The sequence below is a fragment of the Drosophila navojoa genome, chromosome 5 (genome assembly GCF_054131105.1).
Source record: "Drosophila navojoa isolate 15081-1374.11 chromosome 5, UAZ_NAV_1.0, whole genome shotgun sequence".
NCBI lineage: Eukaryota > Metazoa > Arthropoda > Insecta > Diptera > Drosophilidae > Drosophila > Drosophila navojoa.
The window spans coordinates 7512936-7539234 of NC_142893.1; the positions used below are offsets into that span (position 1 = coordinate 7512936).

General features: G+C 35.8%; 1 protein-coding gene across 4 annotated transcripts in view; it reads left to right on the forward strand.

Annotated features, from left to right (window-relative positions):
• Positions 1-26299, forward strand: part of SLO2 (slowpoke 2) — a 119610-nt gene that overhangs the window by 85233 nt on the left and 8078 nt on the right. For 2 of the 4 annotated variants that reach the window (XM_089262380.1, XM_089262379.1), the window contains exons 3-22: positions 10352-10431; positions 11449-11548; positions 11636-11834; positions 12345-12419; positions 12510-12593; positions 12693-12787; positions 12870-13053; positions 14765-15028; positions 15122-15300; positions 15521-15661; positions 17259-17408; positions 17682-17932; positions 19553-19927; positions 21803-22159; positions 22248-22398; positions 23261-23833; positions 25445-25550; positions 25632-25847; positions 25905-26068; positions 26131-26242. In XM_089262380.1, coding sequence (XP_089118506.1) covers positions 10352-10431; positions 11449-11548; positions 11636-11834; positions 12345-12419; positions 12510-12593; positions 12693-12787; positions 12870-13053; positions 14765-15028; positions 15122-15300; positions 15521-15661; positions 17259-17408; positions 17682-17932; positions 19553-19927; positions 21803-22159; positions 22248-22398; positions 23261-23833; positions 25445-25550; positions 25632-25847; positions 25905-26068; positions 26131-26242 — 3856 coding nt within the window. Of the gene's footprint in view, positions 1-3051; positions 3654-10351; positions 10432-11448; positions 11549-11635; positions 11835-12344; positions 12420-12509; positions 12594-12692; positions 12788-12869; positions 13054-14764; positions 15029-15121; positions 15301-15520; positions 15662-17258; positions 17409-17681; positions 17933-19552; positions 19928-21802; positions 22160-22247; positions 22399-23260; positions 23834-25444; positions 25551-25631; positions 25848-25904; positions 26069-26130; positions 26243-26299 lie in introns of those variants that run through there. The other 2 variants (XM_089262382.1, XM_089262381.1) reach the window with 2 other exon arrangements.

Here is a 26299-nt window from a genome sequence, read left to right on the forward strand (position 1 = left end):
ATTTGGTATATATGTATATATATCCAAGATTTTTGCTTTTTTATGTATATATAGTATGTTTTTAAGCTTTTCCCTTGTTTATTTATATATCATTTTATATATTTTTAAAATAATTTGCATAACTTTTTGCTTCAGGCTTAAATTTTTTATATATTTATTTCCAGCAAAGCGTTTTTATATATTCCATATCAAATATATATTTGCTATATATATATTCATTAATTTTTTTTATATTAATTAACTTCCTGAAAATAATTTAAAAGGCGAAAAAATAACAAAAGCAAGATTTAAAATATTTTAAATGCTTAAAAAATGTTTCTGATAAAAAGCGGTATAAGCTTTACGGAAAATATTGGACATACATTTCCATAAATTTAATAAGGAAAATTGCTTTGATTTAAAAATATTTAATATTTGTTCATGTTAAATGAAGAGAATTGTTAAATTTGGTTTTATACTTTTTCAATTATAATATATCATATCACTTTTGCAAAGAACGTAAAATAAAATATATAAAATAAAGTATTTGTTCATATATGAAAGTAAATCAGCTATTTAATAGATTTATGAAATTAGATTAGGAGCAAATCATTAGGTAATTTCTATAAATATAGCCATAATTAATTATGCAGCAAATAATTAATTTGAGCGTTAAATGTATGGCATACCAGCATCGAAAGCAATAAGAATGATATATAAAATATTAATTGTTCTACATATGGAACTCCTTTCCAAATAAATCTCTCTACGCATTGCTTCCTCTTGAGTGCTCGCATTGCTATTGATAGCGACCTACTTGGGGTCGAGGCGACTTCAAGTTTGTGACTTTTTAATTGCCAAAGCTCAGAAAGATTTGGCTAAAAAAATATGCATGGATCAGCTGCCAATCGATACGTGACTTTGTTGGGGCAGGGTTAGCCGGCGATTACAAGTTGTATATTCATTTCGTGTTGTTGTTGCTGTTGTTGCTTTTTAATTGAAAAGGTCGCCTGGCTTGAGTAAAGGGCAATAAATTGCAGCTGCTTGAGACAGCAAATTTAAATTGAATATAAAGAAAATAGCCAGCAGGCAACGGGCAGCGGGCAGCGGGCAGAGCAGGCACAAGTTAAAGCGCTTACTCCTTGCCCAGTTGTGGCCGTTGGCTCTCTAGAGCTTAAACGGGATCCAAGCCGTAAGCCAAAAGCCATTAGGTTCAAGACAAAACCACAAAATGTTGCTTAGCCATTTAAACAGCTGCTATTGACTACGTCGCCGACCTTGTCTCTGTCTCCGTCGTCATCTTCATCTTCGTCTCCAGCCAGGCGTCTCACAGTGGACAAATTGTACGCAGTCGGTGGCATTTGCGTTTTGATTTGATGCTCGACCGTTTGCCAGTACTTTAGTCATTTATCAATATGTCACTTAGTTGCTTTCGTTTCGTTCCAAGTGCTCGTTGGGATCACGTCTGATGACTTTGACTTTGACATTTGCGGCACACAGCAAATTCGCTGAGTGTCAAAAATCAAGAATCAAATCAAATAATTTGCATTGTCATGTTGCCCGGCGTCAAATTGTCTGCATTACGTGCCCTGTTTAACACCAAAAGACGTTGCTGCAGACGATCTTTCATATATATACATATATATATGTTTTTTCCACTGCTTGCAAAAATACAAAATATTGTTTGCAGCAACTTAAATATTTATGATGCTCAACTTATTTATGGCATTATAAATATTTGACACACATTTTTCACATTTCTTGGGAGTAAATGACAGCTCTTGAAGGCCACTTGTATGGAATGCTGTTATATTTTAATAAAATAAACTCATTAGGGTCAGGGATAGAGGTCCTTAAAGGTTGAGAATAGTTGAACCAGAATTAATAAATGTAATTTTCAAAGTTTTCTTTTCAAATACATCTTGAAAAATAAACATAATTAAATAAAAATAAAAATAAATTAAATTAAAAAAAAAAAAATTAAAAGAAAATAAATATATATAATTTATAAAAATATATTTAATTCATCGAAACTATTTTAAAGTTAAATAAATAAAATATATAAAAATATACCAAATTTTCAAAATTAAAAAAATAGAATATATATATATAAATACATAGATATTGAGTTATCTGATCTGCTCTCTCCCTCTGTCTTTCTGTCTCCCTCTCTTCGCTTATCTCATCCCAACTATTTTAATAAATCCTTTTATTTCCTCTTGCCACTTTCGCTTAATACATAGGCATAAATAGCTTTACATATGTCTTCATAAATATTAACATGACTGACAAAAGGCCTCATTGAAAAGCTTACGCCAATTAAAATGGCTATAAATTAATTTGACATTATAATAGTTAACAGGCGGGCGCGCTTAAACAATGTAATAAATGACCAGAAAAAGTGATTAAAAGCATTAATAAAAAATATGAGTTAATATTGATAAATTTAATGGAATTGTAATTAAAACATATACGTACATATATATATAAATGACCAAAGCTTTAAAATGTCGAGAGCGAAATCAATTTTGTTGCATATAAATAAAGTAAATGGAGCTGACAATGACATGGGTTGCATTTGACAATTAAATGTGGGTAGACTTTACTGAGAGGATATTGAAAAGGAATTGGCCAGAGTGCATGACTAAAGAGGGTCTGCCTCTTAGTGAAATAAGAGTACTTAGGCCTTGTCAAGCTGCTGTATAAATAATAGCTAAAGTCTCTTAAAGCTTCGACTGCTTCGGAGTTACCTTAAGTACACTTTAAGTTTTCTCTTTTGCTGCATATTCAGCATTCAGTTGCGGCTTTAATGAACTTAAATCTTCAAGCTGTTTACTACCTCCCATCCAGCTGGCATAAACTTAGGGCTTCAGCTTTCAGCTAGTGTCATTGCAGCACTAACAATTACGCTGCGCCCATTTGTCGCCTTCATTTCAAGGCTGTAACGCCAATAAATTTATTAAATGTCCAAAGTGCAAACAATTGACAATAAACGCGCACGCACACACACACACACACAGACATACCCATAAAGAAAATCATATTGAAATCTGTTAGTAGAATAGGAGTGTTTGTGTTTGTGTATCTGAGTGTGTGGGCATGGCGCTGCGTTCTGTATTGCGTGCTCAAACAACAAATTAATTACAGGCAGGGCAATCAATTTTGATTAAAGTAAGAGTGCGGAACTGTCAGCCAACTGTCTTAAAGTCTATTTGGCCAACATCGTGTATTCCGCTTAGAGACGCCAACCAATCGTATCAATTATTAAAGCCAACTCCAATGCAATCGATAGTGATGCATAATAGAAGAGCAATAGATCATCATCATCATCATCATCATCATCATAAAGAAAATCAATTGAAAATTGTTAGCGCATCAAAGTGACTCTCAATTAGAGCTAAAAGCGTTGCAAAATAGAGCCAAACAGCCGTAAAACCGCTTACATTTTCCTCTAAATTAATTTAGTTATAAAACTGTGAAATATTCAATTCACACATACAACTGGGTGTATGTGTGTCTGTGTGTGGGCGTGCATGTGTGCGGCTTATGTGCGTGTGATATATAATTGAAAACGACTGGCCAATGGATCATCTATTATGCAATATGGCGGGCAACAGTCGCAACTCGTCCTACAATTGTCTCTCATCATGGGATTCCTATGATCGTATACCCAGGTATGTATTGGCAGAACTGAACTGAAAGCCACTCAGCTGGCGTTGGCGCTGGCGTTGGCGCTGGCGTTGGCTATGGCGTTGACTGCTGCAAAATCAAATTACGTATACGCAGCGTTGTCGTTAATTCAATTTTTCTTCCCTCTCCTATCCAAATATTGATTTTTAAAGCATTGCGTTACGCTGCGCATCCAAAATGTAATAGAAAATAGAAAAGCATTTAAGTAGCAATCAACAATAAATTGATTGCCATTAGCAATCAAATCTAATCAAATTTCAACTAAAAGCACACACTCACATCAGAAGAGACACTAATAGTGTGTTAAGTGTGTTTGTGTGTGTATGGAAGTGTGTGTGTGTGTGGGTGCCAAGTGCTCGAGGCGCTTTAGTTGTTGCCAAAAGTTATTTTTAGTTCATTTTATAATTACATTTGTAGCTTGCAGCTCAGCTCAAATTTAACTCAGCTGAAAAGTATGCTATGATATTTTTGTTAATAATTAAAGTATTTGAATTTGTAGTTTGATAATTTATTATTAAGCAATTTATTAATGTCTGACCATATATATAATATATTTTAAATAATAATATGGTAATGAGGTTTTATTTAATGAAAATATTTATAGTTATTGTAGTGCAAAAAAAAAGCCTTTTATGAATTTATGTCTACTTTATAGGCCTCAGATTTTTTTATAAATATTTTTCAGAAATTTATTTTATTTAAAAATAATAATAATAAGAATAAAAATAATGTAATACTAATTTAAAAAAATATATATATATAATTCTAAGATATTTAAAATTTTTCACATATTTATTTAAATAATATTTAATGCTCCTTTTTTCATTATTTTTCTTTGCTTTTATATGAAATAATGTATATTTTAAATTTTCTGATTTTAATCAAAATTTAAATGCAGTTCTTTATATTTTCTAAAATATTATATATATATATATATATATATATATATATATATATATATATATATATATATATATATATATATATATATATAATATTTATATTAAAAATATATTCCATTGAATTCCTTTACATATAGAAATATTGGCAATCTATTTGTAAGTTATTCAGCCATATTTTGCATTCAATATATTTTTAAATATTTTCATTATTACCAAGAAAAGCAAATATCTATATATTTTACTTATATATAAAAAAGAATAGCTGTTACTCTGCTGCTCCTATTTGTGCGTGGCGCAGCTACTACAAGAAAAAAACTTTTCAACTATTGTTTTTAAAGCACTTTAATTTGATTAAATTAAATATGACGTAGGGGACTACGACTAAAGTTGGAAAAAAACTGTCGAACTTTTGGGTTTGCTTCTCCAGTGTGTGTGGGTGTGTGAAAAGGGAAATTTATTTCATTTATTTAGATGGCTGTGAATATAATTGGATTTTGGGTATTAATATAAAAAATATGCACATACATATATGTATGTGGATTGAACGCTTTAAATATGTATTGGTAGCCGCATTGGGAAAATCAATGCTAAAAACTTTTCGATTGACATGGACAAAGAGGCGAATAACAACAGCTTGTGCATAGTATATGAAGATTTTTTTTATGATGGAATCAATATGCATACGTATGGTTGAATGTTGTGCAAATATTTGCTAAAGCAACGACAAATAATTGAGAGAGAACTAAAGTTGGCACACAACAAAAAAGTTTGTGACAACAATTTGCTATATATGTACAGACATATATAGTATATCTGCTCCATATATGTGTTAATGCTTGTTAAGGGACAATAGTGCGTATGCATAATGTGCGTAGCTCATTTAAAATGATTGCATGCAGTTGTTTCGCTCATCAAGTGCGCGTTGAATTAAGGGTCTGGCATCAATTTGCGGACTACGATGGACTTTTTATACTCATCCATGAAAGTCAAGTGAGCATATTGGTTTAGTGTAAAATCTACTTTGCTCTCCTTGGGCTCATGTGAAATGAGAGACTTTAGCAAACCTTGCGCCATGAATGAGTATGCTGCGGTCGATACAACCCAACTGCAACGCTTTCACTTGATTTCGCTTATCTCTTATGTACTCTTACTTCTGCATTTTGGCACTTGCTGTAGCACTTATTATAATGTTTGCCTTGTGGCACAACAAATTGCGCGTTAATGTGTTTTTGTTGCTTCGTCATTTGATTAGAGCGTCAAATTGAATGTTGATATTGAATTTAAAGCAGAGCCTGCGGCGCCACTAGCAGCACCTTGCCCGCACCTAGATAGGCCTTACAAATATATACATATATATTGTCTTTACCTTTTATTGATTTTTAAATGTGATTTTCGTTATTCGGTCTCTTCTGCCTCGTCTGCTAGCTGCTCTCACATTTCTATTAGCAGCAGCGCCCAGATTTGATTACAAAACTTGATTAAATTTCACTTTGAACGAACGAACGAACGGTATATTTTTTTCTCCTTAAAGCAAATTTTTCGCTGTGCAAAGTTGCGGGACTCGAAATCAAAGCGGGCCCGTATGAAATACCTGGCATAACAATGAAGCGGCTTTTGTTGTCCACACAAAAGCAAGCACAGCACAAAGACCTTACATCCACGACATGGTCAAACAACAAGCTCACGAAACGAGTTGTGCTCAAAGGCGGCCGTTGCGATGGCTCGAAATCCAATTGAGTAACAGCCAACAACATGCTTGATGGTCTTGATGACGACAGGGCGTCGCTTTACGTTCAGGTCCATCAGTTCAGTCCATCTAGCTGCTGGCCCATTAAGCAGACGCACGACCGAACTGAGCTGAGAAGGTTATAAAACAAAGGAGCGCATCCTCCTTAAAATCATCCAGCAGTATTTTGGTATTTTTGCGTAAAGTGCTGCGACGCGTTGATTGCCCAAAGCAATTCACATTGATTGCGGCCCATTAAAACGTGCAGAGGAGCTTTTTACAGTCGAGAAACTAAATGCAGTTAAAACTCGCCGCGCTCATAATTAAAGCCGCAGCGTAGATAAAAGTCAAGCACTGAAAATTATTTAATGGCGTCTGCATGGAAAATGCACTCGTAGCTACGATTGAGGTCAGCTTCAATGCATGCGTTTTGGAAAATTAAAAATAGAGTAGATATATTATACAGATATCTATAATAGAGTTGATATATTATACAGATATCTATAAAAGATATTGCTGCTGAATATTATAGTAAACACGAAACACAAAATGCACGAAATATTACTCTATGGCCGACAGAGACCAAAGGATCTACTCAATTTATCTAATTAAAAGTGTTGTGGCTAATGAATATTTATTTTGAATAATTGCAGAAAAATAATCATAAATTGAGTAAAAAAAAAAATGATAATTATATTAAAAAAAATAAATAAAAAAATATATAATCATAATAATAAGAATAATAATAATATAAAAAATAAATATCAATAATAATAATAATAAAAAAAATTTAAAAATATATATATTTATATTATTGAGTGGTTTACATATTATTATTATTAACAATAGGTGTTTATATATTTATATAAATACGTAGTTGTATTATTATTTTTACAATTAAAGAATATATTTCTATACAGCTTTTATTTTTATTTTTTTTTTTTTCAAATTCTAACTTTTCTGACTAGTTTTAATATAAATATTATATGCGCCACATCTTAAAAGTAATACCACTCTTTGCTAGAGTCACATCTAAACACATTTACACCTGTATTGTCTTACATTTGCAATCGTGCTTAAGATTTATTTTACATTTTTATTGGCTGCTCGCTGCAGCTAAGTGATGGCATTTTTATTACGAAGCATTTAGGTTTGTGGCATACTGCGTAGGTTGTTGTATTCCTTTTTATATCAAGTGTTCACACTAAACACTGCTGCCAGTAGCCTAAAGAGGCTTGTGGCTTGTAATTTGACAGCTTCGAAATATTGATAAGAATCATGTTTCAAGTGTGCAAGGAGCACCACTTTATATTAAGATTCTCATAAGCTTCAACTATTGCTTAAGTTTTTTATATTGATATTGTTTTTTTTTAAATATTTAGATTTACTGTAAAAAAAATGTACAAAAAATGGGATTGAAATTTACAAATATTAATTTATTATTTATATATAATAAATTAAAATCAACTCTAATCCAAGGAAATAAAATTAATTTAATTTAATGAATTAAATATATTTAATTGAATTTATATGCTAACATATGTATTATAATAAAATTTATATTATTGAAATATATATATTATTATATTATATATATTATATTAAATTAAATGATATATATTAAATTCAACCAAAAGCAACGTCAATTCATTTTCAGTTGCTGCACGACAATAAAAAACCAGTCGGTAATTTTTCAGCTGTCGCTCTGCCATTTCATGCTCGTTCTTTGCAGAAAATTCAGCGCCTTTGTCGTGTAAAATATATGAAAAGACGAAATGCTTTATCCGCCAGAGAAATTGATTCGCTTTGGCTAAACTGTTGCATTTAGTGTAATGTAATGTCATCAAGCATCAAGCGGCGGGTGTCATTGCACCGACTCTGAATGTTTGTTGACATTTTCAGCTACTTTTTGTTTGGGAAGTTGGCCAAGTTGGCTAAGCTGAGCTGTAAGCTGTGTGCTGCGAGCGAGGCCAAACATCAAAGTGGCCTCGGGTTCAATTGCTGCTGCTGAACTTTGGCATTGTTTGGCCCCGAGAGGAATGTGTCAAAAGTGAGCATTCAAGACGATTCGCAGCATGCGTGAGCTGCTCGCCTCTCGCCTCTCGCATACAGCATAGTTTGAGCAGCAGCAGACGCAGCTGCAAATGACGCTTCTTCTGCCGCGTTCATTGGCCGAGTGGAATGAACTGAACGTCAGCGAATTTCCGTCTGGCTCTATCGCCAGGTCAGAGTTGATTGTGTGCAGCGCTTGGATGTGGCACGTCGCTGTGCGGCTGCACGAACTTGCTGTGCCATAACTGATTGGTCACCACCGAGCGCCAAGTGCTGAGTGCTGAGTGCCTCCACTCGCCCACACGGGTCTCATTTATTCCGGCTTGCCACGCTTTTATCTACGCTCGTCCATTAACCTTGGCCTGCATACGCCAGCCGGGGGAGGAGCTCACTCCCGAAGCACTGAGCTGCTTTTGTGTGTTCATAATTTTACTAACTAGCTGCCAAACAAAGCATCAGGTTTGCATTCAAATGAACGCTTGTCCATTTCGACTCCTAAAGCACTGTGCACGCTTTAATTACTTAGGCAGACAGACCCGACAGACGGAAGGACAGACGCGCTTAGACTGAGGGCAGTCAAGTGTTTGAGCAATGTCTGCTTGAATGTTTTGCTGAATGTTTGCCAGGCACTCGTGAGTTATGGTCAAAGCTGAAGCAATTTACATGCTAAACTTGAGATACAAGATACTTGCAAGCTGCAACTGTGAGATACGTAAATAGTTATATGTATATATACATATACATATATATTATGTCTTGCAGCTGGCTGCATTGCAATTTTAGTGCTCAGCATTCAGCATTCAGTTTTGGAGCCCCGTCATGCTGTCAGCTGCAGTGGAATTGCCAGCTAAACGTTGCTCATACGCCACGTTGCACACGCAATGTTTTCCTTTAGCACTGGCGAAACAGATGTGCCAATAAATAAAGAAGTGCTGGAAGATCAAGTTACAATGACATTGGGTGGATGAAGTGAAATTTAACAAAGCATTGTATATATATATTTTTATGAAAATTTGATGAATAATATATAAATCATATTCTATGTATATTGTACCCGAATTTGACATACAAAAAATATATATTGAAAAAATAATATATACAATATAAGCTGCCATATAAATATATTTGATAAATAAGTAAATGAATAAATAAATTGAAATTTCATAAGCATAAAAATAATATATATAATTAAAATAAAATTTATTTTAATTTTTTTTATTGGGTGTTGAGTCCAAACCTGTCTAAAATATTCTTTGACTTGCTATTGATGTCAAATTATTATTATAATTATTTTTATTTTTTTTTATATATACATATTTAAGTAAAAATTTCTTAAAGTCTTTAGTACTTATAGCCAACCTCAAGCTTTTAGCCCTTGGTAGAGCTCAGTTTTCGACTTGTTAAAGCCTTAAGTGTTGGTCAACAATTTAGCTTGTCTTTGAAGCTGTTAAAAGCAGCTTTCACTTATCGGCTCAACTACAGTTGAAACTTTTCAGAATTAATCCACATAGCCAAGAGCAGCTAACAGCAAGTGCAATTGGCAGTTCATTTACAATGCAATTGCAGCTTTTATTGGCGTTGAGCGTTGCTGCTGTCAAGAGACAGAGAAAGAGAGAGAGATAGAGAGAAAAGACTATGCACTGACAATTTAATATGTACTAGACGGGCACACGTTGCTCTGCTCTGTTTAATGGAAAATGCCATGACAGACCGTTGTGGCAAGTGGAAGGCGGCGAGGCAAGGGACTGGCTGCCAGGGGCAACGCAAGCTGCGGCCGGTGTCACTTTATGGTCCGTATAATGTGATCAGTAAGCGCATCAAATTGCCAAGTGCAGCATCATCATCAGCTCAATTGTCATTTTTATCGCCAAACGCAATGCTTGGCACAATATAAACTAATTTGTTTAGCTCTGGAAATGCGCTTTGCATTTGCTAATAGGCTTAACGAATTCAATCATATTTTAATACAATTTTTCCCTCTCTATTTTTGTTGTCTTTGCAGAGTGCGCGTGGAGTACTATGTGAATGAAAACACATTCAAAGAAAGACTGCAACTCTATTTCATTAAGAATCAGCGTTCAAGTAAGTATTTGCAATGGAAATGAAGATGGTGCTACGACTAGGTGGGAGGGGATAGAAAAGGATAGAGTATACTCTTTGGGGCAAACAAATTTGATTTACTACGTGATTTTCTTAATAATTTAGTGGTGCACAGTAAAAGCAGACTAAGATAAACTTTATACTAAAGAAATACCGATTTTTCTACTTTTCATGAAGAAATTACACATAATTAAATATTTTTTGAATTAATATATTTCTATATGTCATTAAATTAAATATAAAAATATTATTATATATTATGTATGAAAATATATATAAAAATATTTCAGATATATAAAAATAATTATTTATTAATTTTACAATTAATATTTATATATATATATAAAAAAATATTTTATAAACGGAATTCAAAATTAAATATTTCTCTTGCTTAAGCTTGAAATTTGCTAGAAATGATTCCAAGCTCATATATTATTCCCCAAGATCTCCAATATACTGTACTTTCACGCAAGTCATCTCAAACGAGTGCCCACTGTACTCAACTCTGGCCAGACAGACTGACCGACTGGCCGACATAGAATTCACGAATGTAAATAAACTTATGGCAAAGCGATTAAAGTTTTCGTAGGCCGCACAAACAATTAAATCAATTGGAAAAACAGCCGCAAGAAGAAGCAGAAGGGAAAGCAACAAACACAGCAGCAACAACAACAACATCAAAAAAAGGCGAATTGCCTATGTAGTGGCAGACGCAATATACTTGAGTAAATATTGATTTGGTTAGGAAATAATTGTGCAGGTAAACAGGTTGGCCAGGTAAATAGGTAGATTGGTAAACAGTCAAAAAGCTGGCAGTTGGGTTTATTTTTGTCTTCGCTTTGCTGTTGCTGTTGTTGCTGTTGTTGTTGGCTGACCACGTCGCAGCTGAACTAAACGCACCTGCCTACGCTATTTAGCTATTTGACCCAAATTTTGTTTCATTTTGTGTGTGTGTGTGTGTGTTGGTTTTTCTATTTCTGTTCCACTTTCTCTTTCAAGGCTTACGCATACGAATTGCCGATTTATTCCTTAAGTTACTGTCGTGTGTTCTCTACATAATACGTGTGATATTGGATAAAAATCCAACATTTATAACATGGTAAGCCACTGGCCAACGGCCAAATAACAAATCAGATTTATGGCCGAGCATTTCTCATAACCTTTTTCTTTTCTCTTTTGGCTTCAGCTATGGCTGCGAAGTGGCCAATAAGACAGAGTTTATCATCTCTGCCAAGCTGACGGAGGAGGAGTTCCAGGAGAATCCAATTATTAACTGGGATGCAATACTCTGGGTGAATCGGCCCACTGTCCTCTGGGTGCTACAATTACTTCTAGCCATGGTGTCGTTAACTCAATCTTTGGTTCTAACATATCTAGGCTATAAGGTGAGTTCAATGTGAAAAGGGAAAATATATAAAAATATAATATTAAGACTAATTATTTTAATAAAAATGCAGTTTTTATGTTTCTTTTAATAAAAATTGAAATGTAACAAAATAAATGATTTTTTAAATTTTTATATTAAAAAATTTTTGTTTTGTTTTCAATAATTTTTATTTTAAAATTTAGTTTTTAGTTAAAAAAAAAAATATGTTTCATAATAAAATTTCGTACTAAAAAAATACTATTTTTGATGCTGAAAAAAAAAATAAATAAATAAATTGGCTATTTTAATTATTTTTTATATTTTCTAATATATATTTATACATAAAAGTCCAAGTATCTACCATTCATAAATTTTATTAAATTAATATATTTAAATATTTCCTACAATATAATAGAATATTTTTCATCTATTCATTATTTATTTATTTTAATCACTATTATTATATATCATTTTATTCTTTAACTATTGTTATTAATATCAAATCTTATATTCATTTCTGTATTCCCAGGGCAACATATGGCAGCAAATACTCTCATTTCACTTTATACTAGAATTAGTAACGACAATACCCTTTGCACTAACGGTAAGTACACTTAGTCCACTAAATCGACAGCTAAATGAATTGTTTATTCGACAATTATCCGTTCTATGCTTCCGTTTGCTTTCCCTTTAGATTGTGCATCCGCCGCTGCGCAATCTCTTCATTCCAATATTCTTAAATTGTTGGCTGGCCAAACGTTCGCTGGAGAACATGTTTGTAAGTATTTGCATATATGTGTGTGTGTGTGTGCATGTTAAACTAACCATAATTCTCAATTTGTATGTTGAAACATTTTTATTTAATTTTTTTTTTAAGAACGACTTGCATCGTGCCATGCAAAAGTCCCAATCGGCTTTGTCACAACAGTTGACCATTTTGTCGGCCACATTGTTGTGTCTGGTGTTCACCAGGTAAGCTACAACAAACTCACTTACCAGCTCAGTCTATCCAACACGCTCTCCCCCTCTCTCCCTTTCTCCCTCTCTCTTTTAGTGTTTGTGGCATACAGCACTTTCAGCGCGCAGGGCATCGCCATTTGAATCTATTCCAGAGCACCTACTATGTGGTTGTGACCTTTTCCACAGTGGGCTACGGCGACTTTGTGCCGGACATTTGGCCATCACAGCTGTATATGGTCATCATGATTTGTGTGGCACTCATTGTGCTGCCCACGCAGGTGAGTAAATGCATTTAATGCCCGACTGCGCTCAACTACTTTAACTAGACGATGAAGATGAGAACTTTTTGCTGGCGACTTATCTGGGCGGCCACAGACTTTTTTTTTATGCCAATATTTATGTACATCGTGTAGATAGATGAGAGCAGATAGGCGAGCGGACACAGTTTTAAGCTGCTTAGCTGGCGCATGTTGACCGGGGCTCAGTCCATCAATCAAATTGGCTATTAACAGATGAGTCGATGGCGCCTACTGGTCATCAATCTGTCTAAATATATATATATATGACATGACAGAATCATGTCTGACCCGAGTCAAAACAATTAACGAATAAATGTTTGTTGAATCTGAGCAGTTATAGAATCGACTGACTGGACTGACTGATGAACCCACCGGCGGACCCAGTGTGCTGCCCAAAAAACAAGAGCATCAATCAAAATGTTGTTTTTTGGTAGCATACTTTTTGGGGCACTGGCTGCAGGCACTTCTCTCAAACAAGCTCCATGTCAATATGCCCGACGCGCTCCAACAATTTATGACCAGCTATAACAATAGCAAAAAGCAGCAACAACATTGTGACCAAAATGTTGGCAGTGAGTGTGGATGGTGCGTTGACTGTGTGTGTGTGTGTGAGTGTGTGAGTGTGCCCGCCTGGCAAGCACTTAAATTTTATTGAAAATATTAGTGCTGCAATTGAGACTGCAATCGAGTTAAACAAAAAACGTTCTCTGTGTCGCTGTCAATATTGAATGTCAGCAATCTATCAAACTTAAGATATGGGTATACTATGTACATATATAGGGGTGTAGAATAAAGTGCAGAGCGTCATCGGATGGCTTTAACAGCTATTGTAGGTAGCTGAAAGAAGAAAACTGATAGGTAGTTAGATAGGAATAGCTATAAATATTTTTGATTTTTATATCTTATCAAAATATAATATTTTTTCGATTAAAAATTATTTCACAACAGAAGAAAAATAACAAATTAAATAACAAATTAAACATATTATTTTAATTATAATTTTTTATTATTTGTATTTTTATAATAATTAAATAATAATTAAAATTTGTTTATGATAATAAATATAATAAATAATTTTTACAAATTTCTGCAACCCATAAAAAGGGAATTATTATATTAAAAAAATATTTATATACTTACTAAAAATATTTTTTAATTTTATTTTTTGTTCTTTGATGAGTATTTTTATTTTTAATACATCAATTTGTATTTTATTTATTTAATAAATAAAAGCTAATTACAATATTCCACTGCCTCTATTTTGTATTTATAAGCATAATAAATGTTCAAATAATCTCAAAATAATGGCAAAACAATTTAAATCCGTTTATGCAGCAATAGAAATATTTCCACTTATTCATATATTGCTTTTCTTTTGATTTTCGCTTTCATTCACTGAGTCCCAAATAGGAATTTAAGTGATTCAAGTGTTTCTTTTTGTTTTCATAAGTATGGATATTATCTTTAAAGCATAGCAATTTGTGGACATAAGCGCTTAAGTAGCTAGAAGCACAAATATTTGAGCATATTTGAGTGGGTGACTAGGCCAAGGCTGCGAGAATGTCAAAACAGTTGCTCATGCAAACAAATAAAGCACGAGCAGGACTCGGATTCCTCTTAAAAATATATTAAGATTGTTTGTGATGTTCATATCCGTTATTTTTATTTTTGTCCCCACATTGGATTGCAGTTTGAGCAATTGGCCTTCACCTGGATGGAGCGACAGAAACTGGGCGGCAGCTACTCCTCGCATCGAGCGCAGAGCGAGAAGCATGTGGTTGTCTGCTCGACGACGCTGCATGCGGATACGATAATGGACTTTCTGAACGAGTTCTATGCGCACCCATTGCTGCAGGACTTCTATGTGGTGCTGCTCAGTCCCATGGAGCTGGACACAACGATGCGAATGATATTGCAGGTGCCTATTTGGGCGCAGCGCGTCATCTACATTCAGGTTGGTTCAATAAATATTTGACAAACTGTGATTCGATTCCAAATGCCAAACGCCAAATGCCAAATGCCCAATGACATTTTGACAAACGCACAGGGCTCCTGCCTGAAGGACGGCGACTTGGCGCGGGCGCGCATGAACGAGGCGGAAGCCTGCTTCATACTGGCTGCTCGCAACTATGCGGACAAAACGGCGGCCGATGAGCATACCATACTGCGGTCCTGGGCCGTCAAGGACTTTGCGCCGAATGTGCCGCAATATGTACAGATATTCAGGTGAGTTCTGTTGCGTGTAACGGGCGACACTTTGTCACGCCTCAGTTAATTCGATTTCGTTCACTGTTTGAGCACTGTGCGTGCCACGGAACCAATGCCGTCAATCTATACATATAGCTAACTACATGTATTTACATTCATCTTTCATTCTTTTCGTCTTCTTTTTTCGTTTGGTCTCTCTATATCAATATATTGATGTGCGGAAATTCGCTGTGGCCAGACCGGAGCACAAGCTGCATGTGAAGTTCGCCGAGCACGTGGTCTGCGAGGATGAGTTCAAGTACGCCCTGCTGGCCAACAATTGCACCTGCCCCGGCGCCAGCACGCTAGTCACACTCCTGCTGCACACATCACGAGGACAGTACGTAAAAGAAAAAAAACCACACATGTATATCATCATATATTCATATATTCATATATACCATATATCCCGTGTAATGCCCGGTCAACTGTTAATGGTCAGCAAACTCGAGAGAGAGAGAGAAAAAAACATTTAGCTGCTCTGCGTCAGCAGTTTTGCCGCCTTGATGCGTGTCACCTGTGTCATCTGGCATTTCGCATCGCATTTTCTGCTATCCTTCAACACGCCGGGCAGGCACTCAGGCGACCAAATTACTTAATCAACAGAAAAGGCCATAGATAAGCTTTATAGCTGGCTATTTGTTTTTACGCATTTTAAATTCTAGTTTCTTTGATATGCTGCTAAATAACTGTGCACCTGAGGCAATCCCTATATCTCGAATTTTAATAGGTTACAAACTCCTTTACAACCTTTTCACCTTTTTTTTATTTTTAATATTATTATTTTTATATGTATATTTTTTCATGTTCACAATAATTGTGTTTTTTATATTATTTATTTATTATTATTATTATTATTATTATTATTATTCTTTTTTTATTATTATTTTATTTAGCTTTTTGAAATTATTTTTGCCATTTTTATTCTGCACCTGCGGCAACCCTTTTATTTTGAATTTTAATAGGTTCCAAACGGTTCCGAAGGGAACAATATATTTTTGTATTTATTATACTGTTTTACTTTCATATGTATTTTTTTTATACTTATAATAATTGTATTTTTGTATATTTATATGCATATAAATATTTTTTATTTCATTTATTTATTTATTACTATTATTATTTTTATCATTATTATTTTATTATATTATTTTATATTTTATTTATTTATTTTATTTTTTATGTATTTATTTTTTATTAATTATTTTATTTTATTTTATTTTTTTTATTTATTTATTTATTTATTTATTTATTATTATTTTTTTTTTTTGTATAATTAAATTTTCTGTTTCCTCTTATTAATATTCGACGTTCCACTCAATTCATCAACTGCGACCCTGCTGAAGTCCTCAGCGCTTTCAATTAGTAATTACTCTTTAAATTTTAAGCTGTTGAAAGCATTTAAGCACGCGTTGGTCGCATCCACTTCCATTTCCTGCATTAAATATCAAACTGGCACAAGGACGGACGCATTTGTAAAAGGGAAATATGCGCAAATCGCGTCAATTTGAAGTGCGAGTTTTAATTAAATTTAATGCGCAATTGTTTCTGGCAGCCAAACTGTGTTTTATGCAAATGCTGCACGCTCATGAAGTGTGTGTAAAAAAGAAAAACAATTAAGATTAAATTAAATTAAATTAAATGAATGAAATACTCTTGGGTTGTCTGCGGCTTCAGCACGCAAGCCAGATTAATCATACGCCGCGTATAACTTGACGCATTAGTTAACTAAAGAATTCTAATGAGTCTGTTCAACTCGGCACGTTGCTTTAACATACATATTTGTGGCCAGACACCAGAGAAAGAATCCCAAAGCGAATCCGAATCCGGATCCGAACAATTGAAACTTAAAACCTGAAAACTGAATTCATTTCTCTGGCTTGCACTTATTAAACTTGTCTCTAACTTCTATTTCTGTGCCGTCTCGCACTTTATAGGGAAGGTCAACAGTCGCCGGAGGAATGGCATCGTCTCTATGGCAAATGTTCCGGCAACGAGATCTATCACATTGTGCTGGGGGACAGTCGCTTCTTCGGGGAGTACGAGGGCAAAAGTTTTACCTATGCCAGCTTTCATTCGCATCGCAAGTAAGTGAAGATACTTCAAAATGCTTTTTAGCATTAACAAAACTGAATTGACGTTTCGACGTTCGCAGCCAAGCGGAGGGGCGTGGCGTTGAGTGGCGTATGGGGAGTGGCTGGGCACAAATAAATGCCAACTTGCACGCCTCTTTATCTCGTCATTCATATATATTTCGACGCTTGCGTCCATTCAAATACAAATTTATGTAAAATGCCAAAAAGAAAAATAATACTAAACAAATATATTTTTATATATATTTTTTTTTTTCTTATATTTAGGTATGGCGTCGCTTTGGTGGGCGTGCGTCCGGCCGAGCTGCCAGAATTCTATGAGGATACCATACTGCTGAACCCTGGGCCCAGGCACATCATGAAAAAGGATGACACGTGCTATTATATGAGCATTACCAAGGAGGAGAATTCGGCATTTGTCGTTAATCAAAATCAAACTACGGATACAACAACGGCAGCCGGTGGTGCTGGCAGCAGTGGTGCTGGCGCCACCACCCCCCACACACATGCAGCAACTGGTGGGTACAATGTGGCACATGAATGTCAAATAAGTGTGTGTGAGTGTGAGAGAGTATGTGTGTGTGTGTTCGTGCGTGTGTGTGTATCATCAAAAGAATTATAAACTACCAAAGAGACGAAACACACACGTTTGAATGACTTTGAATGTTGCCCAGAAAAAAACATACATACATATATTTATCAAATATATATAAATATACTTCTATTTAATTTTCTATTTATAATTTAGCAACAAGTTTGTATTATTATTATTTATGTTGATTTTGTTGGGGCTGCCTTCGTTTGCGTTCGTTATCGGCAAAGTTTCTAATTCATTTGTCTGTCTTCAAGTAATTTGTTTTCCTTAATTTCGTCTCGTTGCGGTTGTCAATTTGTCTGACTTAAAAATAAGAAATAAATTTGAAAAAAAAAAACAAAAACAACAAACTGAAACGCTTTAAATGTGTGTCTGCGCGTGCCCGTCTCTAATTAATATCATTTATTTCTGTCTTGAAAGTTGGCGTTTTTCATTTGTTCATTAATTAATTATATTGCGCTCAAAGTTCGTTTCAAAAGCTAACACAACAAAAATAGATTCAGCAAGCAAAAAACAATACAAAATATATGAAATATCGAATACGAAAATTCCACCGCTTTGTTATGTTTGTTCTCTGGCTCTCTCAGAACGTCTTTAACCTCTTTCTTGTACTACTGTTTATTTTTTTTTTTTACAACTTTGATAATTAAATTGCCTCTTGGCTCTGCTCAAATTCTATTTATGTTTCTCTTGTTTCGAGCTTAGAAAATATATATCTTGACATAACAAAAAATATATAAAATAAATTATATACAGTTTAGCTAGATAGCATATATTTTTAGAAAACTTTTTAGTCATTTCCAATATTTTGTAAAGTTATGACAAAATATAAATTTGGGTATTTAAATAAAATTATGTAGAAACGATTGACAATTGAAATTATGAATTATTAAAAATAAAATAATATATATATTTAAATAAATTCTAAAAAATATTAATAATAGAATATTAAGTTTAGCAATATAAAAAATATAGAATAAACATATTTACTGATAATAATAAAAAAAAAATCATTTTAATGTTTGCTATTTATAAATTTAAATCTAAAATATTTTGCCAAAATAAGTCAAAACATTCCCATTCATATGCACATATTTAAAAATAAAAACAAATATAGTTCATTTAATAATGAGTGGCTTGGAAATGGCTAAAAAATACATAAAAATATTTTCTTATAACTAGTTGATATGAAACATTATAGAAATGCATAATAAACCAAAAAAAAAAAAAAAAAAAAAAAATCACAGAAGAAAAATAAAAAATACACAAAAAAATATATAAAAGTAATACCTGGATAGCAAATACTGTGATAAACTAGAACTAAGCATATCATCGATAAAGTCACATTAGATCTTGGCAACTCTGAGTACTATAGCTGAGAACTAGACCAAAAAAAATATACTAACTGCCCACACACATGCACGCACATCTCCACACACACACCTACACACACTCCTTAACACACACATACCATATATATATATATATATATCTACATATATATATAATATAATATCATATATATCGTATAATGTATGTGTAGCGAATACAACAACAACATCAACAACAAAACAATCAACAATAACAACAACAACAACAACAACCAGAACAATACCAACAACAATTAGCACGACTCTCACATCATCAACATTATTATCAGCATCAGCATCAACAACAACAACAGCAACTGCAACAGCAATCGCTTTGAATCAATCGACGATTGCAGCCGTGCCGTCTGTTTGTGTTCGTGTGCCCCATAGTCCCACCTATGACTCTGGCGCCGGCACGCCCCTAATTGAGAGGCAACACTTGCAACCGTTGTATCCGTATCCGCCACCGTCACCGTCACCATCACCGCAACCGTATCCGCAAATGCAACAACTAACATGTGACAGTGATTATACAACACTATTTGTGCGTGAGTGTGACTCCAAGAAAAGCAAATCCCCAAAACTAATACTAAAAAAAAACAAAAACAAAATACCTTCTCCAATTGTACTGAACGACTCCAAAAGTTTTTTATATACTAATTCATGCCGAAAGAAATGCAAAACAAAATCCAAATCCAAAACATTTAAATAATTATCACCTTTACATAACAGTACTCTTTACCTCTAGTTCTCTCTGTCTCTGTCTGTCTCTCTATATATATACTTAACACTCTTTGTATTGCCTTCTCTTTTTATATACATGTTTTATTTTTGTCTAGAACTTAAGTTTTGCTTAGCGCCTGTAAATGCCTTTGGACCCATTTGTAAGCCTGCCCAGCCCGACAAACATTTTCCGCTATTTGAAAGCCATTAGCGACAGGTGTCACCCACACACATACGCACACACACACACACACACTCGCACACTAGGCTGAAGCAATTTCAGTTACTTCCGCGATGCTATTTTTGTCTTTTGCTTCATTTTGCTTTTAGCACTTGTTCCTTTCGACGTATTTTATTGCATGTCTCATACTGTGAACCCCTTTCTAAATGTTTTTGTCTCTCTCCCTGTCCCTCTCTCTCTCTCTCTATTTGTCGATTATTTATTGATTTTTATTGCTAGTTGATATTGTGTTCGTAGAGGCTCCTGTCAATTGTAAATTATATGCAATGTACACGCAACAATTTCTTGTTGGCACACATCGCGTATACGCAATGCTGTGCACCTTGGCCACATCGTGTATACGCAGCGTGTGCCCACATCCGTCTGTGGCCGCGGCGGCAACTGTTGCGTGTCTGCCAAAGGCAGCCTAGGAAATATTTCTATCAAAATACTCGTGTATCTTGTGGCTGAAATTTATGTGGCTGCTGTCGCCTTTCGTCTTAATTAAAGCGTGGTAACAAGCCTCTGCAAATGAGGCAGCGTCATTAGGCCAGCCAACTTGTGGCTTTGACTGTGCTGTGAACCAACGCAATTAAGCTCCAACTACACACCTTAACTGAAACTCAATATCGTGAGGCCAAAAACTTGACAGCGCTCAGACGCCAATGACAGCAGCTGAAAGTTGAATGTTGATGGGAAATAGATTAGGATGAGAAATAATCTTAATGTTATGGGAATATGACTATCATTTGATGATTAAATAAATCAAAATAATAATAATTATATATATTTTTTAAAAAAATTTTATGTATTTAGCGAAAGTTTTTAAATGTTTAAAGGCTTAAGTCAATATATGTATAATACTATAACCAATTTGAGCTTTTTGCTTAGGGAAATGGAATTTTATTTCATTTATTTATGTTGTTTTTTATCCAAGTCGTTTGATGTACTAAAGAGAATTTTGAAAGTTATCCTCTTAATATATTATTTCTCACATGATTAATTTCGTATTCAAGACTCGCTTTAAGCTAATGTCATTGGCATCTGCTCCTGCTTGTGCTGGTGCTGCTTCTCCTGCTGTTAACCACTTGGTAATGGGCAACTTTGTCAGCTGCACAGTTCTTGGTCCTTGAATTGAAAAGACTTTTAATGAGTTGAACAGGTTCTCTACCTCTGCACGTCGTTTTCTCTCTGTCACTCTCTCTCTCTCTCTCTCTCTCTCTCTCTCAGTGTGTGTGTCTCCTCCAACCCACTCTGTTTTTGTGCCGTCGTCGTGCTGCTTCTTCATCCTAGTTGTTTGTTGTTTGGCTAAACTATTAGTGAATTTTACATGTAAAGCAACGACATTTTGTTCAAGTAGCTATAAATTTTGTGCTTAATACTTTGCGTTAATGCACTGCGCTCTAATTGAGCGCGCACACTGCCGTACACTGAGCGAAAGATCCTAATGAATTTCCGATTGCAAATTTACCCTCTGTAGCCAGCGACACACCGACGGCTGTGATAATATCGGACTCCAGGCAGAATCTAAAGGACACAACGGTGAGCACAACGCATTTACCGACGGCGGCGGCTGCGACGACGACAACAACAATAACAACAACATCGCTAGTGGTAGGTGGTGGGGGTGCAGCTGGCAGCAGTGGGACGGGTGGCCAAAATCAGGCCAGCTCCAGCTGCAGCGGCGGCGGTGGCGGCGGCCTGGGCGTCGGCCTCAACATGGGCACCTCGCTGAGCATCACACCTGCCGCACTGACCACCACGGGCAATCACCTGGACGTGCCGTTCGCCAACAATCCCAATCTGCTCAGTCCCGATGTGCTCAATCAGCGTCGAGGTAAGATATACATAAATACCAAGCAGACAGCGTAACACTAGAGCTCAATTTGGCCCAAATAACCGTTATGTTTTCACACAATCCACAGGCAGTCGTCGACCCTCCATATTGCCCGTGCCGGATATGTTTACGTCCTCATCGTTTAGCATAGCCGGCAACGACGACGGCGAGGAGGGGGATGAGAGCGACGATGAGATTGACGATGAGATGCCTTGGCGTTCGCCCTCAGAGAAAATTGCGTAAGTCTATGCATTTGGCCTTTAGCTTCCTCTCTATGTCTGCCACAACCCGAGTAACTCCGTTTTCTTTTTCTTTTGATTAACCAATTGATAACTGAGGCACATTTCCCACCAAATCCCCCCTTGTAATAATAGCAAACTTATATATATGCATAACTGTAACTATGTGTACTCCCCAAAAGAACGAGAAAAAATACTTTTAACAAATACTAAAAAGCAATGCAAAGACCTCAATTCACATAGTTAACTACTAGATGCAGCCCTAACTGTACCTAACTTTACCTCTCTAACTGTTATATGTGTAAGAATTTAATCTTCCGATTGGCGTGCTATCAAAGAGCTGCCTAAATTATTTGTCTATATATGTAAATAAACTCCCAGCGATATTTTCATCATTTTATTATTATCGATTTATTATTTATATAAAGATAGATTTTTTATGCAAACTAATGGAAGTGTTGTGTAAAATTGAAAAAAAAAAAAAATTAATTAAAGAATTAATTTCCAAATATTTTTTTTTTATATTTTTGTACTTTATTTATTTTGTATTTGTCATGCTTTCTTTTTTCTGTTAGTATTTATTTTAGTTTAAATACATATATGTATTTCTTTTTCTTTTTATACTCTTTACCATATCAACTTTACAACAAATGCTGAAAATATCGCTCCAGCCCAGTCCCCTCAATATAAGCTTATGATATATAGATATATATTTATGTTGTCTTAGCTGTAACAATAATCCTGCCTTGAGCACCTCAAGAAAACACTTAGCTTAGCCTTAGCCTTAGACCCTAATTTCCTCTTCCATATGAAACGCTGAAAAAAAAAAACAAATCCAAAAAAAAAACCTGAACTCTCGCAGTTGCTTGGGCGGTCACTTTCCACAATCGCGCACCTATTCGCTCATCATGAGCTCCTCGGAGGACTCGTATCAGCAGCGTGGCAGCGCGCTGGGCGGCGCCAACTGTGGCTATTGCAATGCCAATGCCACCAATGCGCCAGCAGCGCAGCCGCTGCCAGCGTCGCTGCGCCGGCGTGCCATGAAGAAGAGCTACAGCTGCGACAGCGAGTGCGCTCCGCCGTCTGGCCAGCGGTTGGGCTCGGACATGGGCTTGGACACGAGCCTGGGCCAGGGTCTGGCCGGTGGTCCGCTGCCATTGTTGGCGGCGCGACGTCGCCAGTTGCAGCGCTGCTCCTGCTGCTACAGTTGCTCACGCGACAGCTGTGGCAGCAGCAGCACCACCACCGCCACCACCACCACAACGGCAGCGGCTGCCGTTCAGGCGCACTTTCACAGCCTAGCCCAGTGCCCGTTCCAAGCCCCGCCGCCCCCGCCCCCGCCGCCGCCACCGCCTCCTGGCTTTGGCTTTACGTCGAGCAGCTCCGCAGAGACACGTCGCTTGGCGCGTCCGGTGTGGGCGGCCGACTATTCCGGGTAAGTTGCCGCCCGTTCGAGGCGCCGCCACACAGCGGGCCACAAGACACCTGCAACTCGGGCTGTGCATTTTGGAATGTTCCATTGTTGAAGAGTTGTTATCGTTGCTATTTGCTGTTGCTGTTGCTGTTGCTGTTGCAGTTGTTGCTGCCGCTGTTACTATTATTATTGTTGCTATTGCTGCCGCTTCTTATGCAATATTTTGTTTGCTTGCAACAGTCGCTAGTTGCCTGCCGCAGGGCACTTTTTAATGACTTGCAACGTTTACCTTGGACGGAGCGCGCTACGACTTGAGATTTGTTGATGATGCTCTTTCACGTTTTCAGTGCTGTTTAAGCTATACCCTAACAACAATTAAATGCTAGCTAATGGAACGTATAGCCAGTGACAGCTGTCCTAAGCGAAAGTTAAAGAATTTAGTTGGTTTTAATGAAAATTTTGGCAATTTAAATTGAATTTAAAATATGATAAAAAAAATTTGCTCAAATAATAATAAATTTAATGCTAGCTTATGCAGCATATTTTTAGTGACAACTGACCAATGTTAAAAATCAGGAATATTTATAAATACAAAAATTTATTTCATTTAATTTTTTATAAAAATTCTTTACTTTTTTTAATAAATAAAAAAGTTTTTACAGAATTTTTTCGTAATAATTAATTTTTTATAATAAAAAAATTTTTATAAATAAAAAAAATGATTATTTTATTTTTATAATTAAAAAATAAATAATAATTTTATTTATTTTTTATTATAAAAAAAATAAATAATTATTTATAAAAAATAATTATCTAATTTATTCTTTTATTTATAAAAAATGCTTTAAAAAACATTTACAGAAAATTAAAAAAAAATAGGAATAAGAATTTATCATAAAATAATTTGTCTTTGATATAATAAATTACAGATATGCCGTTGAAAAATTCAGCTTTAGGTATTTGTAGGTTACCTACCTATCGTGCTTACAGCGTATTTATATAGTCGTTCGATGCGACTATTCTATGCCAACATTTTACACTACCACACTCTTGTTGTTGTTATTGTTATTGTTGTTGTTGATGTTTCTGCTTACGCCTCAGCTTCCTTTATTTTCAATTTCGTTGTTTATTTCATTCTTTGCTTTAACGCTGAGTTGCATCTTCCTCGTTTGTCGTTTGTCGTTTGCATTCATACAAAAGTTGTTCTTTGGACTTCATTTGTTGTTATTGTTGCTGCTGTTGCTGCTGCCGTTGTTGTTGTTGTTCATTTACACTGCTGCTGGCCAAGGGCCATGTAACAGTCAGTTGCGATAAGAGCCACTGTTGTGGGCCAGTCTCCGACTCAAGCAAGTTAGCCAGTTGTAGCAGCTGTTGGTTGGGCCACATTTATTGCATGCTAAAAGGAAAACTTTATGAAAATCATCAGCTATACAGATACCATCTATGTATACCGATGCCATGTAGTTAGAGGACACATGTTTTCTCCTCTTTAGATGCTCACATCCTGCACTCGAGAACAATGAGAAACGCTTTACCTTTAACCTCTTTTTCATTTGTTCTTGCTTAAGACAAATATCGAAAAAGCATTTACTGATTTCTACAACTGCAACGCTTTAATTTTCTACATTGCAGCATTGTCAAGGGTTTTCCGCCAGTCTCGCCCTTCATTGGGGTCAGTCCGACGCTTTGCTACCTGCTCAAGGAGAAGAAACCGTTATGCTGTCTGCAGCTGGCACAGGTGAGAAAGTTTTAGAAACAAAAAACACGAATGTCTCAACTTTCCCTCCGGCGCTTTCTTTCTCTCTCTCTCCCCCTCTAGGTCTGTGAGCACTGCAGCTATCGCAATGCCAAGGAGTACCAATGGCAGAACAAGACCATCATTCTGGCTGCGGACTACGCCTCGAATGGCATTTACAACTTTATCATTCCACTGCGTGCGCATTTCCGCTCGAAGACCTCACTGAATCCCATTATATTGCTGCTGGAGCGACGACCCGATGTCGCCTTTCTCGACGCACTCTCCTACTTTCCACTCGTGAGTTACCTCATCCTCACTCTCCTTAGAGCTCCTCTAACTGCTCATTTCCATTAGGTTTATTGGATGCTGGGCTCTATTGATTGCCTGGATGATCTGCTGCGCGCTGGCATTACGCTGGCCGAGAGTGTTGTGGTGGTCAACAAGGAGCTCTCCAACTCCGCCGAGGAGGATTCGCTCTCCGACTGCAATACGATAGTTGCTGTGCAAAATATGTTCAAGTAGGCAGTCGATCTGAAGAGATAACTGTATTCAAGTCTAACTCTTCTTCACTTCCGTTCAGATTCTTTCCAAGCATCAAGAGCATCACGGAGCTGTCGCAGAGCTCCAATATGCGTTTCATGCAGTTCCGGGCGCACGACAAGTACGCACTGCATCTCAGCAAAATGGAGAAGGTCGGTAACAGGGTGGGCCCCGGGGCGGGGGGTTTATCGTTGCAGTTGTCATTGGTT